We start from the raw sequence: 13,559 nt of genomic DNA on the forward strand, positions 1-13,559 counted from the left end.
ACCCATGAACACGAGGCCACGCAGGCCGGGGCCGCTCACACAGGCCTCTGGCCAAGGCTGGGAAGGACGTAAAGGTGGTGCTTTTCCTCGCATCTTCTGGAAGCCTGAGAAGTGATGGGATTAACGGGGATGAGGCAGATGCTGCAAGTGGGGTGCAACTAAGCCCAGCAGGCTATTGTATCATTATTTTAGGCCAACAAGGTATCTACATTAAGCCCAAACTCAAAAGTCTTCACCTGCTCACGGCTGTATGATAGACACTATGGCAGACACACTATGGAGAGGACACAAGAGCTGGTACTGGCTCGGAGGGAGCTTTCTTCCTGGAGCAACCCTCATACCCTGGGCTGCCCTGTGCTACTGTGTTCAGCTGCAGAGACCCATCAATTTGTGCTGCTTCCTTTCTACTGTAATCCAAGGTACACCCAGCACAACTTTCCTGAGGCCATGGATGAGCCAAGATCCATCCTGCTGTCAGGCAGTACATGTTGGACAAGCTGCTCTAGGAGCTGCACTCCTTCTTCCTTTAAGTCTTCCTCTGAAACAGCTACATTCCCTGGAACTGAGGTGCACTGGTATGTATTATTGCAATACTATGGTTCCTATCAACAAAAATAACTGCTGGGGCTTCGGACATCCTGCTGAGCCAAGCCATGCCAAGTCTCACTGCAGTCAAACCACACAGACACTTGGTCTAGAACTTTTATTTCAAGGAGCATAATTGTTTTGAGCATATTCACAAGAATAAATATAAAATTACTCTTCAGAGTAAGAAGACGAGTTTTTATAAAAATATATCTCTATCCCACAGAACCACTTAGGTGAGGTTCTCGTTAGGAAATATTATTTAATAAAAAAATAAAACACTGAAAATAAAATGCTTGACCTATACTGATTGGATCACCAAACAATTGAAATCTTTTAAAGGATATAAATATGGTAAATATTATTAATAAAATAACATTTAAATAGATGGGAAGCCACTGAGTCCTTCCAGGTGAGTGGACACTGTAAGCAGCCACCGTTTCTTCTACACGGCACCAACTTCCTTGTATTCTCTGGCATTTGTTTCTCTCTTCTTCCTTCGGTACCTGGAAGTAGAGAAGTGTGAGTTCTGGGAAGCCTGTTGTTCCAGATGACATTTTGAGGAGTGAAAGGCAGGGGGTGGAGTGTGTGTGTGGATGTATGTGTGTGTGGATGTGTGTGAAGGCAGGAAGGCAGGAAAAAAAAAGCTGTATGACCTCCTCGCATTTGTTTTAAACCTCCAGCAGCTAGGCTCTGTCTGTGCTCATTTCCAGGACGGAGAAAGCCTGCATGCAGCTCTTCACTGAAGATTTCACACCTGCATTAGAGTCTTGCTGGTGGTACTAGGTCTGTCTTTGAGAAATCCTGGTGGATCCTTCCCTGCCATAGAACTGAGCAGCCTAACCAGCTAGGCTGTCTTTGTTTGAGACGATGTGCTGTTGAGCCTTCAGGTGGGGAAGAGGAATTGCAGCTGTGACCATCTACCTATCAGGTCTGTGAAGCTGAGCTCTCCTCTGCCTGCTGTTGCACCTTCTTGACTCTGGCAGCTACTTAGAATGAGTAATTAGCCTGAAAAGGGAATCCTACTGCTTGTGGATCTGTTGATGGAGATGACTACTGTCCTCCTGGTAAAACTGACAAGGAAACGCTCCTGATATCAGTCACACAGCTTATAAACAATTAGCTACTATTAACCTAATTCCTGATGACTGGGCAAACGGCAGTACCAAGAAAAGGAACTACAATTCTCCTATTCTCTGTCTGCTCTCTCCTTTGCCTGAACACACCCTCTAAGACAGATGTGAACTAACCTATGCTGTCTTCTATCAGGGTTAAAAGGCACCTGAGGGTAGTGGTGCCTGGCCTGCAATGGGAGTTATGCTTTGCAGTCAGCGTGCTGCTTTTTCTGAACGCTTCCCTAAGCACAGGCTAGCAGGTCTGCATATCAGACTATCTCCATGCAGACAAGTAAGTGTATGCTGCTATCTGGAGGTACTCAGCAGACATGTTGCTACACATACAGCTGACCTGCCTTCCTGAGACACAAGGAATGTCTTTCTTACCTTCTGCAGATGTAGTAGCTTGCAATGCAGATGGCGGCGAGGAAAAGCAGAACTATGATAACTGTCAGTGCCACATACTCCTTACTGAGGGGTTGTCTGACAAGTTCTGAGTGCACACATCGGACACCGGAGAAGCCTACATCACACCTGAGGAGAGGAGATGCAGAATTAGAGACATGGCCATGGGGTTACACTTTAGCAGTCCACAAAGCATGCTACACTGCTTCCTCAGGGACAAACAATTAGAACTAATGTAATTCAAGCCCATGTGGTCCTACAAATGGTTGTAAATTCAAGTAAATGAGGAATACCCTTAAAAATGCCTAGAGCACCTTTCTTTTGTAGGCTGAATGATGAAAGGAGAGACAGTTTTGCTTGCCTGAGTTCTGGATCTCACAGTACTGTAAATACAGATTAATGGGGAAGCACATCAGAATGAGTGTCCCAAGTTTAAGCTGAGTTGGTGAGTAATTTATTTCAGGTGTCTAAGACTCTCACCCAGGTTTCACCAGAGCCCTGGGTGAAACCTTGCTTAAATGCAGCTGAGGTGTGTTCTAAATATACTGCTCCTCTTGAGTTCTTGCGAGCATTTAAATACTTTGCTGGATTGGTATTCCAGCTAAGTGCCAACAGCAGTGAGAAGAAAAGCCACACATGGTTCATCTCAAAGGGCATGTCTGGGAGGTCCAGAGGACACCCTACACTCTGTCCATACCTGCAGTAGTGCTCATCCAAGTCCACTATGTACACACACTGTCCGTGGAAGCAGTAATCCTTCATTTCAGGCTTGCATTTCGTTATCCCAACTTGAGCCACACGTGGACTGTCCTCTGTCTGGACTGCAAGGAGATTTTGTTAGCATTTTGTTAGCATACCATTAGCCTTATTTTCCCCTTCTATTTCCCAAGCAATGTGAAAGGTTTACAAGTGCAACTAGCAGTCTTGCTACCAATAGATGTCCAATGCAGAAGGCACTAAAGCAGGCAAGCCTTCTGAAAGGATTTTCCAGAGCTTATTGATTTTTCCTTCAGGAGTTCTACACAAGCTATTTCTGCTTTTACAGCATATTTCTCACCCCAGACAGAGCTCTTCTGCCAAAAAAGCGATATTAAAGGAAATGAGGGCAGAAAAAGGGCTCTTGTTCAACACCACTGAGCATTTAGCAGGATGTTGGCAATGCTGCTCAACAGAGAAATTACTTCCAAGGGCACCTCAGTGAGGCCACCAGCCCAAGGAAGATGGGAACCAAAGGCCTGTTATTGACAGAGAGAGCTGTGTGGTGCACTTACTCAGGGCTGTTGTGCAATTCTCCATTTCACCAGGCCCACATAATGGGATCACTGTTGTGCCCAGAACTGCTTGCAATAGGTAACCTGGAAGAGAATAAAAAGAAGAGTCAAAACAAGATGCTTTTCCAGTACTGTTAAGTATTTCAGCTGGTGTACTCAACTTACAGGAAGAAGAGAAACTTATTGTCTTAGTAGGTAAAACTCGGTGTTATAACTTGAAAAAAATATAGAACCAAGAAATCTGACATCTGTGCAGCCCCAGAGAGACCTCTCTGAAATACAAACTTATAATGTAGATCAGCAACAAACCGAAACTTGCTGCCTGCGACCATCTCCCAGCCACACTTGAGTGATACTGGGCTGGAACAAGCTTAGAGACATTACATAGGGGAGGCAGAAATTAGAAATTTTCTTAGGTTTCTGACTAGTCTGGCACGGCATTTGTGCAAGGGACAGAGCCAGTTCCACAGTCAGGCTTAACAATCCAGCATTCATCACAGGAAGAGTTCTCTTGGTGAGCAACCAAAGCAGGAAAGAGTATTTCCTAGGACTTGGCAAACCAGTGCAGGTGGTGACTCAGCACACTAGGTCAGTGACAAGCCAGGCCCAGTGCCCCACCACTGGCTTCAGAGACCACATACTGTTCGAGGTAGGTTTGAAACAAAAGCTGCTCTTCATCATCACAGAGCTTCCTCAGCCTGTCAGGCTGGACAGTTCCTGCACTAATACCCACTGTTGTGCTGGAGCTGCTCACATAAAAGCCCACTTGCAAAGACAGCCATCAGGAGCTCCCAAAGCATCTTCTCTGGTCACTGGGTTGGAAAGACTACTGATCACTTTACGGATCCCAGGCCAGTGTTACTTATCTCAGCAGAAACACAGAAGAAAATAGCTACATTTCTAGCCTTCCTTCACCAGCCACATCAAAGAAAACTGCAGCTCAGCAGGTTTGGTGTGGGTACCTGCCGTGATAGGAGACTGCACCACACGGCCTGCTGAGTTCAGCTACTGAAGCAGTAGCTGCATTTCCTTGGGCAGCAAGGGCCCTCCTCTCTCCTTTCAGAAATACAGCTTATAAAGCATTTTGACATCTTTCAGGCTGTACAGTGCTTCACAGGGACAGCTTTCAGGTATTGTACTGGTTAAATTAACATTTCCAAACAGAATTTGAAGGCCAACACAAGTACTCCTGGCTAGCCCATGAGGAACAGTCAATGTTTGCCCCAGCTGGCCATGAAATCCACTTGGCTAACACCCCTGCTGTGGTCACAAACTAACCGGCTCGTGAACTGCTTCGTCATCAGCCCCATTCTACGGGAGTCTGTAATTTGTGTCTTTGGGCTGTTTGCCTCTATTAACTTGTCAGGTCATGCAGGTCTAATGGAGGGAGCGTGCCTTCATAATTTCTTGATCACTCTAATTCAACTCCAGTTATTAGAAAGTTTCATTACATCTCAGAGTTAAATCTAGTAGTGTGTTACGGATTTCCTGCAGTTCATCTATTTCTAGGTGATTAGTAGGCTTCCTTGAGGCTTATTCCAGCTAGATACAAGAACAGCAACAATATCCATCTTAGAGGGACAGGGTTTTCCTGTGTGTCTGTTTCTTTAAAAACACCATTCCTTCTCCTTACCTTCCCCTACAATTCATTCTTTGCCAAAAGCCACATTTCCACCACTCTTTATAAGAAAGGACAAAGACTAGGTCCACCAAAGTAAGAGCCATGGAAAGGGAGCGATGATCTTGACTGTACAGGAGACTAAGCTGGAGACACCTGCACCTGCTAGTGTGACTCAGCAGGACCTGCCTTTCACTCCAATGGGGCAGGACCAAAGAGTTTACTTTCAGGGTGGGATATTTATATATGTGTATATATATATTTAAACAGCACTGTGCTCACTACAGATTTCACGAGGAAAAGCAGTTTAACAGTTCTGTAAGGCCGATCTGAGTCTCCACGACCTAATGTGTTTGAAGGATGAGGCCATGAGCTGACAGATGATGGCAGCTCAGCTACTGCTTGAAGGGCAGACCTTGAGCTTCAGTCAGAGACTCCATGTCCCAAAAGATGCTGCGGAAAGAAGATATCGAGTCAATCCTTCTTCCCAAGAACTAGAGGGACATTTCAGGAGTGCTCCATGGACTAAATTGCTCCCTTGGCAGGGAGCAGCTATGGCACAGGACAGCTCTGTCCCACTAAGTATACACCATGCCATTGCAAGAAGGGATGCTGAAATCCTGAGACTAGCAACAGGGACCTGAGACTCCCTCCTGTTCCCCGTGTACTGCTGCTATCATCTCTGTGCGATGTGCTACAGCAAGATTTGGTCTGGGGGCCACACAGCAATACTGACCGTAAGTCAAGGCAAAATATGTTATAGATACCTGAGACATCCACTTCTATTGTACTGAGTCAAGTAGATGGATTAGGCCAGCTGATGATCTCTTTTAGCCTATAGATTTCTGGTTTGGTTTGTATGCGTCCTTGAATAATCTGAGCAGCTGCCTTTTCATCTAAAGTCCTCAGTTGGACAGTTACCAGAACCTGACTTCTGCCATTTGCGAAACTCAAACCTAGGTGTGTGGGAGCTTTTCTCTTGGCTCCAGAAGGAAGCATCGCTTTCCAGCTAGAGGAAAGGCCAAAACTCAGACACCTATGAGGGCCAAATAAAAAATAACCTCCTCCTCCAACCCCAAACAAAGGCTGCCCCGTTCCAGGCACGCACAAGCGACAGCCTCCCCTGCCTGACTGCAGGCACGCAGGCCGGGACGGCTGGAGCGCAGGCGTGGGTATTTGCTGACACCCAGCAGGATTTTCTGTGTTCGGGCAAAGTTCTTCCCGCTCTGCACTGTTGTATTTTGCCCTTTCCCCCATGCACATATTTCTCCTCTGACATCAGTGGGAGGGGGATCCTGCAGGAGGATAAGGGATCCACGCACCGCAATGGCAAAGGGGAGCCTTTCCCAGAATGATTATCAGATGATGTATACCAAACATCGGACCTGGGAGAGGTAGTTATATTTTTATTCCATCACTGTTCACTAAGCAAATACTCCCGAGGGTACAAGATAACAGTAATGAGACAGTGGGTACTCACGTGTGCCTCGCAGGAATGTGAGAGCTACTCTTACTGATACACCACTAGCATGCAGGCACGACACCATCCGGCATGACGGGTACTCCTGCAAGGTTAACACCAACAGCAGGGGCTACTACTGGAACAAGAGTAATGCTGCTATTGACTCGTTCTTTCACAAAGGATGAAAGGAAAGAGACAGAGACTGGCTGCCATTGCTCCCTGCAGCCTTCACCAGAGATGACACGTAAGGGCTAATTATCAGTTCATCCACTGAAAGCCAGCTATAGTTTCCACTTACAGGATGACTGCTAAGGATGAAGGATGCACAGGCAGGACACATGCAAGTAAGAACTAGTCTCTTTGCAAGAGAATTGTCAGGTTCCTAAGAGGTCAATCACCGTTTGAGTTGACATTGTCTGTTGCCAAGATGACGAGGCTTGTACTAATTCATCTAAAGAAGAACCCACAATGCTGCTTCACATTTGGCATCTCTCTGGTCCCTCTGCCACAGCAGTGGCACCTACATTTTGCATGTGGGTTCCAATTTCAAAGCACCACTAAGCGCAGAGGTGTCCAGGTGACACAGACCTGGAGGATCTCGGCCCATTTTAACTCTAGAGGCAGACCACAGTGCATCCCCATCATCTGATCTTCCATATCTGGAGCATATCTGACTGCCTAAGGCTTTCTTTGCATAGACTAAGTAGGAAACATGAAAGTCTGTCCTATTGGCTTTGTAAGCATCGCTATTACCACCATTTAACTCCTGCACATTGCTTTCTGTATCTCTCTGCTGCTAACCTTCCTAGCTAGCCAGAGAAATTTGCAGGCCATCTCATGGAAAGCAAGCACCTCTGGCAATTAAGGCTAGGTGAGTGGTTCTGTTTTTTGCCAGAAAAGCCTTGCAAACATCTTACTCTTATTCAAGGTTTGTCTGTGCAACTATATCCCTGTCCTATGCAACTATATTCCTCACATCAACCACAGCATATCTAAAGTTCAAGTTATCCCTGTACACTGAGCGTTTCTCTCCTTCGGAAAGGGGAAGCAGTCATTCTAGATAATTTTAACCACCTCAGGCAGAGTACAGCTCCCTGTCTTTGCAGTCAGAGTACATCATCTGGCTGCTTCTTCATGTTTTGGGTAGGATGTACCCAGTGCCCAGTTGCCTGACCATGCCCATCAAGGCAGGCGTCCAACACTCCTCTTCCTGAGAGAAGACATGCAATATGTACACACATATGAAGCTTACAATGACTGTCACCTGAGCTGGGCTTCAGTCATTGAGCAGCGAACCTCTCCGTGTCTGACATAACATCAGCTACAGGCAATCTTCCCAACTTCTGCCAGTGACACCAAGTTCTGCTTACACTACTAACCTGGGAGGGAAAGGCAGTAAGTGCTCTCACCACTCGTGATGATGCCATCTAGCTATGACTAATCTGTCCCTTAATATTAGATTTTGTGCCTGCCCCGGAAATAAATAAATCTGTACACAAATCCATGAAGACATACCAGTTCTTTCCAGTGCCAGTTCTGTGAAAAGCATGGCTGAGTCACAAACTAAAAGACGTTTAGCCCGCTGTCCTGGCAAATAAGATGCTGTGCAGCTGCTGATCCATAAGCTATTATGGGAATACCTGGCCAAGATGAAAGATGGCAACTCACGCTGCAGTGAGCTTGGCAGATGAGGGATCATCTTCAACAAAGGGAAGTCTTGGTAACTGAGCTTCCCATTTGATTGCATTCCTGAGCCCAACAACATGAGTATGAGAATATGCTTTGTTATTAGAGCAGCACGCAAGTGTGCCATGTCTCGACCCTGCCTCAAACATTTGCTGCCCACAGTTCAAGTTACCTCACAGGGCCAGCTCTCCACATTCCCTGTCTCTGCCAGCACCCAGCAGAGGTGTGTAGCAAAGATCAGTTGTTGCTTCACAGCACACCCAGGCTCCAGGAGTCAATGCTCTAAGGATACACGTGTTCACTCCGGACTTTCAGGTAGCTTATGTCATTCAGTAGACTAACACGCTCCCAGTGAGGAGGTGGAGAAGCATCAAACAGAAGGAGGCCACAACCTGTTTTGTTACCATAAGGAAGTCTCTGCTGTTGTGGGGATTCACCTGCTGAGCTCACCCAGAGCATGGCCAAGGTGAAGGCAGCAGGACCAGACTACAAACAAGACAGGACAAAGTGAAGACGAAGAGATTGCATTGCCTTGTGCACGCTGCGCTGCGAACAGTGTTGGGGAGAGGAGGAATGAACATTCACCTTCACTCAGTCACAAGACACACCTGGGCATCACACAAATGATGAAACGGCCCCTAACAGCACACCCAGAGTAAGATCCGTGTGCACCACCCCTCAACTCATACAGCCACCCAGGTACACCCATCCCTGCCCATGACTTCATCTCTGAGAAGAAACACATTGGCTTCACTTGAAGGGATGCTGAGCTTTACATTTTGCCAGAGATTTTCCAGCAGCTAGAGAAAGCCTCAGCCTCGTGGCTCAGCACCCAATCCCCTTCCAGCCCTGAAAGCCCCTGCCCCGGGGGACAGAGGAGCTGCCTGCCCGTGGGAGCAGGGTTCAGTGTCTCGCCAAGGTGCCAGGACTCGCGGTGGGGACGACGGCGGCACTCACCGAGGAAGAGCAACAGGCTTCGGGCTCGCAGACAGCCAGCGTCCATTGCCCTGCGTCCCCGGGGAGAGCAGAAGGAGGAAGCGAGGGAGCTGCAGGCGGCTTGCGGCAGGAGCGGTGTGAGCGCCGGCCGCGCCGCCCGGACCTTTATGTGCCGGCGGGAGAGGCGGGGCGCCCGCTCGCCGGTGATGAAACCTCTGCGGGGTTCGGGGCAGGTGCCGGCCCCAGCCTCCTCGCTTCTTGCCCCGCCGCACCGCCCTGCATCGGCGGCCTCGGGCAGGCGCCCTCCCCGGCCCCTTAACCCGGGGGCAGTGCCCCGATGGCGGGGGGGAGGGGAGAGGGTGGGCAAGCTCCCGGGAGGGGAGGGCGGTCCCGGCCGGACACACTCCTGCCTGAGCCCCCGGCTGCTGCCCGGCTGCACAGCTAAATTTGATTTTCCTTATTCTAGTGAGCACTACTGCAAACAGTCCGCAGGGCTGTACAGCCTGCCCGGCCTCTCTGAGCCATCCCAGCCTCAGCACCGGTCCCCGCCGCCTGCCGTCTGCTCGTCGGCATGACGCACAGAGGTGTGAGATGGGGCCAGCTGCGGCGTGGGGCCGGTGCCGAGGGATGCTCAGGAGGGGCTCTGCCTGCGCACGAGGGACCGATGGGCCTCCGCAATGCCCGGAATGCTGCCTGCGCCTAAACCGCGGTTTGGAAAACACCTCGGGGCAGACAGACAGGAACTTACTGCCTTCCATAATCTCCCATCTCCCGGGGTTTCTGAAGTGACCCTCGACACACATGTGCCGCTGCCAGGGAGCCTCCGTGCTAGGGGTAGAAGGGGTCTATTAAATTACAGCACAGGCCATAGGAATGTCAACACCTCACCCAGCACCAGGACCTGCCACCGTGGTCTCAAGGTCAGTGAGTGCTTACACTGCATTGTCCCTCCAGCCCTTGGCCTGCCGCAGCCTGGCAGCCCAGGCAGTTCCGGGTAGCAGCAGATCTTTCAGTTACTTTGACAGTGGCCAAGTAGTTATGGCTACTTTTAAAAAAAAATTCTCATGCACCTTGTTGCAGCCCACACACTCTGTCCCTACATCAAGCAAGGCCCCGCTTGGAGCTTCCAACCCATCACTGGAGAGCTGAGGGACATCCCACTCCCAAATCCCTACTGTACACATTTTCCTGGAATATAGTGTCTTTTATCTAAACAAGCTGCTCAGCAACGGTGGCTATGCCTTTTCCTTTTAAAGCAAAAAACTTCTTCCTCTGCCTTACTGTTTCCCATTGTCAAAAAAGGCAAGGTGATACCCAATTTATTATAGAACCGATAAGCTTATCTCGTCATATAAGGAACTTAAGTATTGATGGTGAGGTGCAGTTTAATAGTTGATGACTCAAGTATACAGTTTCTGCATTTTATAAGTGTTTTATGATACAAGAGCACAGAAGTTACTGCAGAATATGATATACCACATCTCCGTGGTCAGACTGCAATTCTAAACACATTCATTCAGGGATCTGGAATCGATCTGGTACTTACAAATCATACTTCTTATGTTGAGTGCATTTTCTTAGGCCTACAGAAGTGTGGAGATGCTGAAATGAAGAAAAGACAGTATGTTATTACAGCATTGTATGTCAGCACCATTCATTCATTATCCAGATGGTGAGAGAGTTGGCAAGATAAATGTAATAAAGATCAATGTGGAAGTAGAATTTAGAAATTTGTCCTGTAAATGCCCAAGTAAACGGGATATGATATAGTCGGAATTTTTTTCTAAGTCCCCTTTTGTCGCCTCTAGCCCTAGGGTGATGGCTTAGCCCCATGCAATCAGTATACCACTTTAAGATTAGCAGATGGTAGCTTTTTCTGATGCTGCATGACTGTTTTTGTTGCTTCTTTAATTTGGGCTGATCCCCTTTATTAAGGATTTTATTGTCTGCTTTCAGGGATCATAATGAGTAAAGGGAAAGATTGCAATGATTAGTAAAGCATTTCTGTGTGTGGGCATCCAAATGTCTTAAAAAGCAGCATCACTCCAGAACTTCCACTTCATAATTAATTTCATCCTTAAATTCCTGCATGATTTATCCTCTGAAAAAAAAGCATTTAATTATAGTTTTGTGTAGGTATTCAGATACAAAGTGATGCTGACACAATTGGAGCAATTCATTGGAATTTCCTCTTTCAGATTTGAATGTATGGAAAACAATTATCATAACACACATCTTTGTTTCATCTTTCTGTAATGTTCTTTGTCTCGTGGTATGTGATTCCACATCTGGTATCCCCGCTTGTGGCTTTCGCCATCCTCTCCTTGACGTGGAAGCTGTCCTTTGAATACCAGCCAGTTTTACAAGAGGCTGTACACGCTGAGCAGTGCCTTCATGCACCGATAGGGTCACTGTAAGGTAGATTCATTGCATCCCACAGATCTGAGTGGGAAGCAACAGGTCTGTACAATGCTGAGAGGCAGCAATGGTTGGGCAACCGAGAATCATGGATGCAGCTCATCTAGTGGCCTCAATTTCAGCTGGGGTGAGCTGGCACGCCCAACTCAAGGCAATGATGGATTTACACCACTTGGCACCAGACCAGCAAAAGTAGCCCCCAGAATGCTTTGACTTCTCAGGATCTTCTTTACAGAGTGTAACAAGTATGAGAGAAAATGTCTTAAGAACTTGTGCAAAAGACTTACTTGCTTTTATTACCTTGCAATGGCTTACTAACCATCTTTAAAGAAAACCTCTATTTACAAAGTACACAGGCTCAACTCAAGTCCATATTGTCCTTAATCCTCTTTCACTGTCACAAGTATTCATCTCTCCTCTTTTCAGACAGAGCAGCAGATTCACAGCAGTGATTATTTAAAGGGTATGGATTGAGCTTTATTAGTTTATCACTAGTAACACAGAGAGGTTTTATTATGAACAACATACCCTTTTCAGCTTACAGAAGAAAAAACACAGGTTAAATGTACATTTTTCTGTTCCTGAAAATATTTTTCCCCATGGTGATTTGCTGCAGACAGATACATGTGTTCATAGTAATGAACTGCCACTTCATGTACATGCCTTTACAAAACTAAAACCATACAAGACAAGAGACTACACTACTTACTTGAGCTGTTCTCTGTAGGACTTGCATCCAATTTGATGCACTGCCATTATGGGGATGGATCTGCATTGGTTTTGTCTGTCGAGAGTAAAACCTATTTGTAAAACAATATTTTTTTGGTTAGAAGACATTTTTAAAACAGGAAGAAAAATCATTCCTAGTCTTGCACTGAAGCACGTGGCACTGTTACACACACATGAAGTAACAAAAAGCAGCATCTTCATAAATTCTTGGGAAAATCAGCCAGCATTTTTGGAAACAGCTTGAGAGTACACGTCAGAATGTGTGTAAGACACATCTGTAAATACAGCTAGCTTTCATTGTGCAGCATGAGAGATCCTCAAGAAATATTCTCAAAAGATTAGATAGCTATTTGAAGTGCAGCTCACTCGACCGCATTTTCGTTTGAGCTATGGATTAAAGTGTGAGAACCTTAAGTGCTAAAAAGCGTGGGGCTTACACGTGAGCACAAACAGCCTAAGAAGTGAACATATTTAACTGGGATACACAGATGAGATTGGTTTGCAGGAAACGGAGGAAGGAAAAACTTTGAGCCAGACTTACTCCAGATAAAGGTCAGTTTCAAATCTGCCATGTATGTGAGGGAGGAGTTAGGTCAAATGTTCTTAAACAACCAGGCTTTCCTATAAACTATGAGAGTTCAAAACGCTGCCCCCAAAGCTGAAAGTGGCTGATGTCTCTTCCTGTAAATGCAGGATGAGGTCAAGGCTACTGGACAACACAGATGTTTTGCTATTTAAAAAAAACCCAAAAACAAAACAATCCCCCAAATTCACTGATTTCTTAGCTAACTTCTTGGGTCAGCATTAGCTAGCAATTTAAAAAAGAAAGAAAAACATCCCCCACAGCTAATTCCCATCCATCTCAACTGGTCTCAGAAAAGAGGGACAGATCTGCCAGTTCATGATGGATTGCTCCCTACAGGGCAGTTTCTAAAGCTTCATTCTTCTGCCATGTATGACATTTCCATTACTCTCCCCTGGGCAACTCCTGAATAGCTCAACACATCTCACTGTCAGGAAGAGCTTCATAATGCTCAGCTGGTGTTTTCCCTTTCCTAATTACAGCTCAGTGCACCATGGTAAGTGATTTCTTAGCCTCCAAGGGGTTTGTAGCTTTTTTTCATTTGTGGAGCCTTTTCACAGCTTCTGCCTTTACCTGCTGCTAAACAAACCCCTGCAAGCCTTCTATTTGTATCCTTGTAAAAGGTGTTAACAAAACAAGTCCCTCCCATGTCACTGCCCATATATCTAGTAACTGTTTCTTCTTGCTCCAAGTGATTTTTCAAGACTATAAGAAGGACCAAAGTGGAAGAAAAGGGGTTTTCCCTAGGGCA

The 13,559-nt window shown here is 46.6% G+C and overlaps 1 protein-coding gene across 2 annotated transcripts; it reads right to left on the bottom strand.

Moving 5' to 3' along the window:
* Positions 1 to 698: 698 nt before the first annotated feature.
* Positions 699 to 12,263, bottom strand: EREG (epiregulin). Of its 2 annotated transcripts, XM_061993692.1 has the most exons (6): positions 12,206 to 12,263; positions 10,625 to 10,680; positions 3,377 to 3,460; positions 2,803 to 2,926; positions 2,088 to 2,234; positions 699 to 1,091 (listed from the first exon to the last, which is right to left on the bottom strand). In XM_061993692.1, the coding sequence occupies exons 2-6, from the start codon at positions 10,629 to 10,631 to the stop codon at positions 1,031 to 1,033; spliced, it is 423 nt and encodes a 140-aa protein (XP_061849676.1). In that variant the 5' UTR covers positions 10,632 to 10,680; positions 12,206 to 12,263; the 3' UTR covers positions 699 to 1,030. The 2 variants fall into 2 exon arrangements, with proteins under 2 accessions (XP_061849676.1, XP_010208809.2); XM_010210507.2 differs by lacking the exons at positions 10,625 to 10,680; positions 12,206 to 12,263 and adding an exon at positions 9,100 to 9,403.
* Positions 12,264 to 13,559: the final 1,296 nt, after the last annotated feature.

The sequence above is a fragment of the Colius striatus genome, chromosome 3 (assembly GCF_028858725.1).
Source record: "Colius striatus isolate bColStr4 chromosome 3, bColStr4.1.hap1, whole genome shotgun sequence".
Taxonomy (NCBI): Eukaryota; Metazoa; Chordata; class Aves; order Coliiformes; family Coliidae; genus Colius; species Colius striatus.

Excerpts from the sequence above, each read along its gene's own strand:
- EREG (XM_010210507.2), bottom strand. The coding sequence starts at position 9,145 with ATGGACGCTGGCTGTCTGCGAGCCCGAAGCCTGTTGCTCTTCCTCG. Across the intron at positions 3,461-9,099 it reads AAGCCTGTTGCTCTTCCTCG|GTTACCTATTGCAAGCAGTT; the intron begins GTGAGTGCCGCC and ends ATTCTCTTCCAG. Across the intron at positions 2,235-2,802 it reads TTGGATGAGCACTACTGCAG|GTGTGATGTAGGCTTCTCCG; the intron begins GTATGGACAGAG and ends TCCTCTCCTCAG.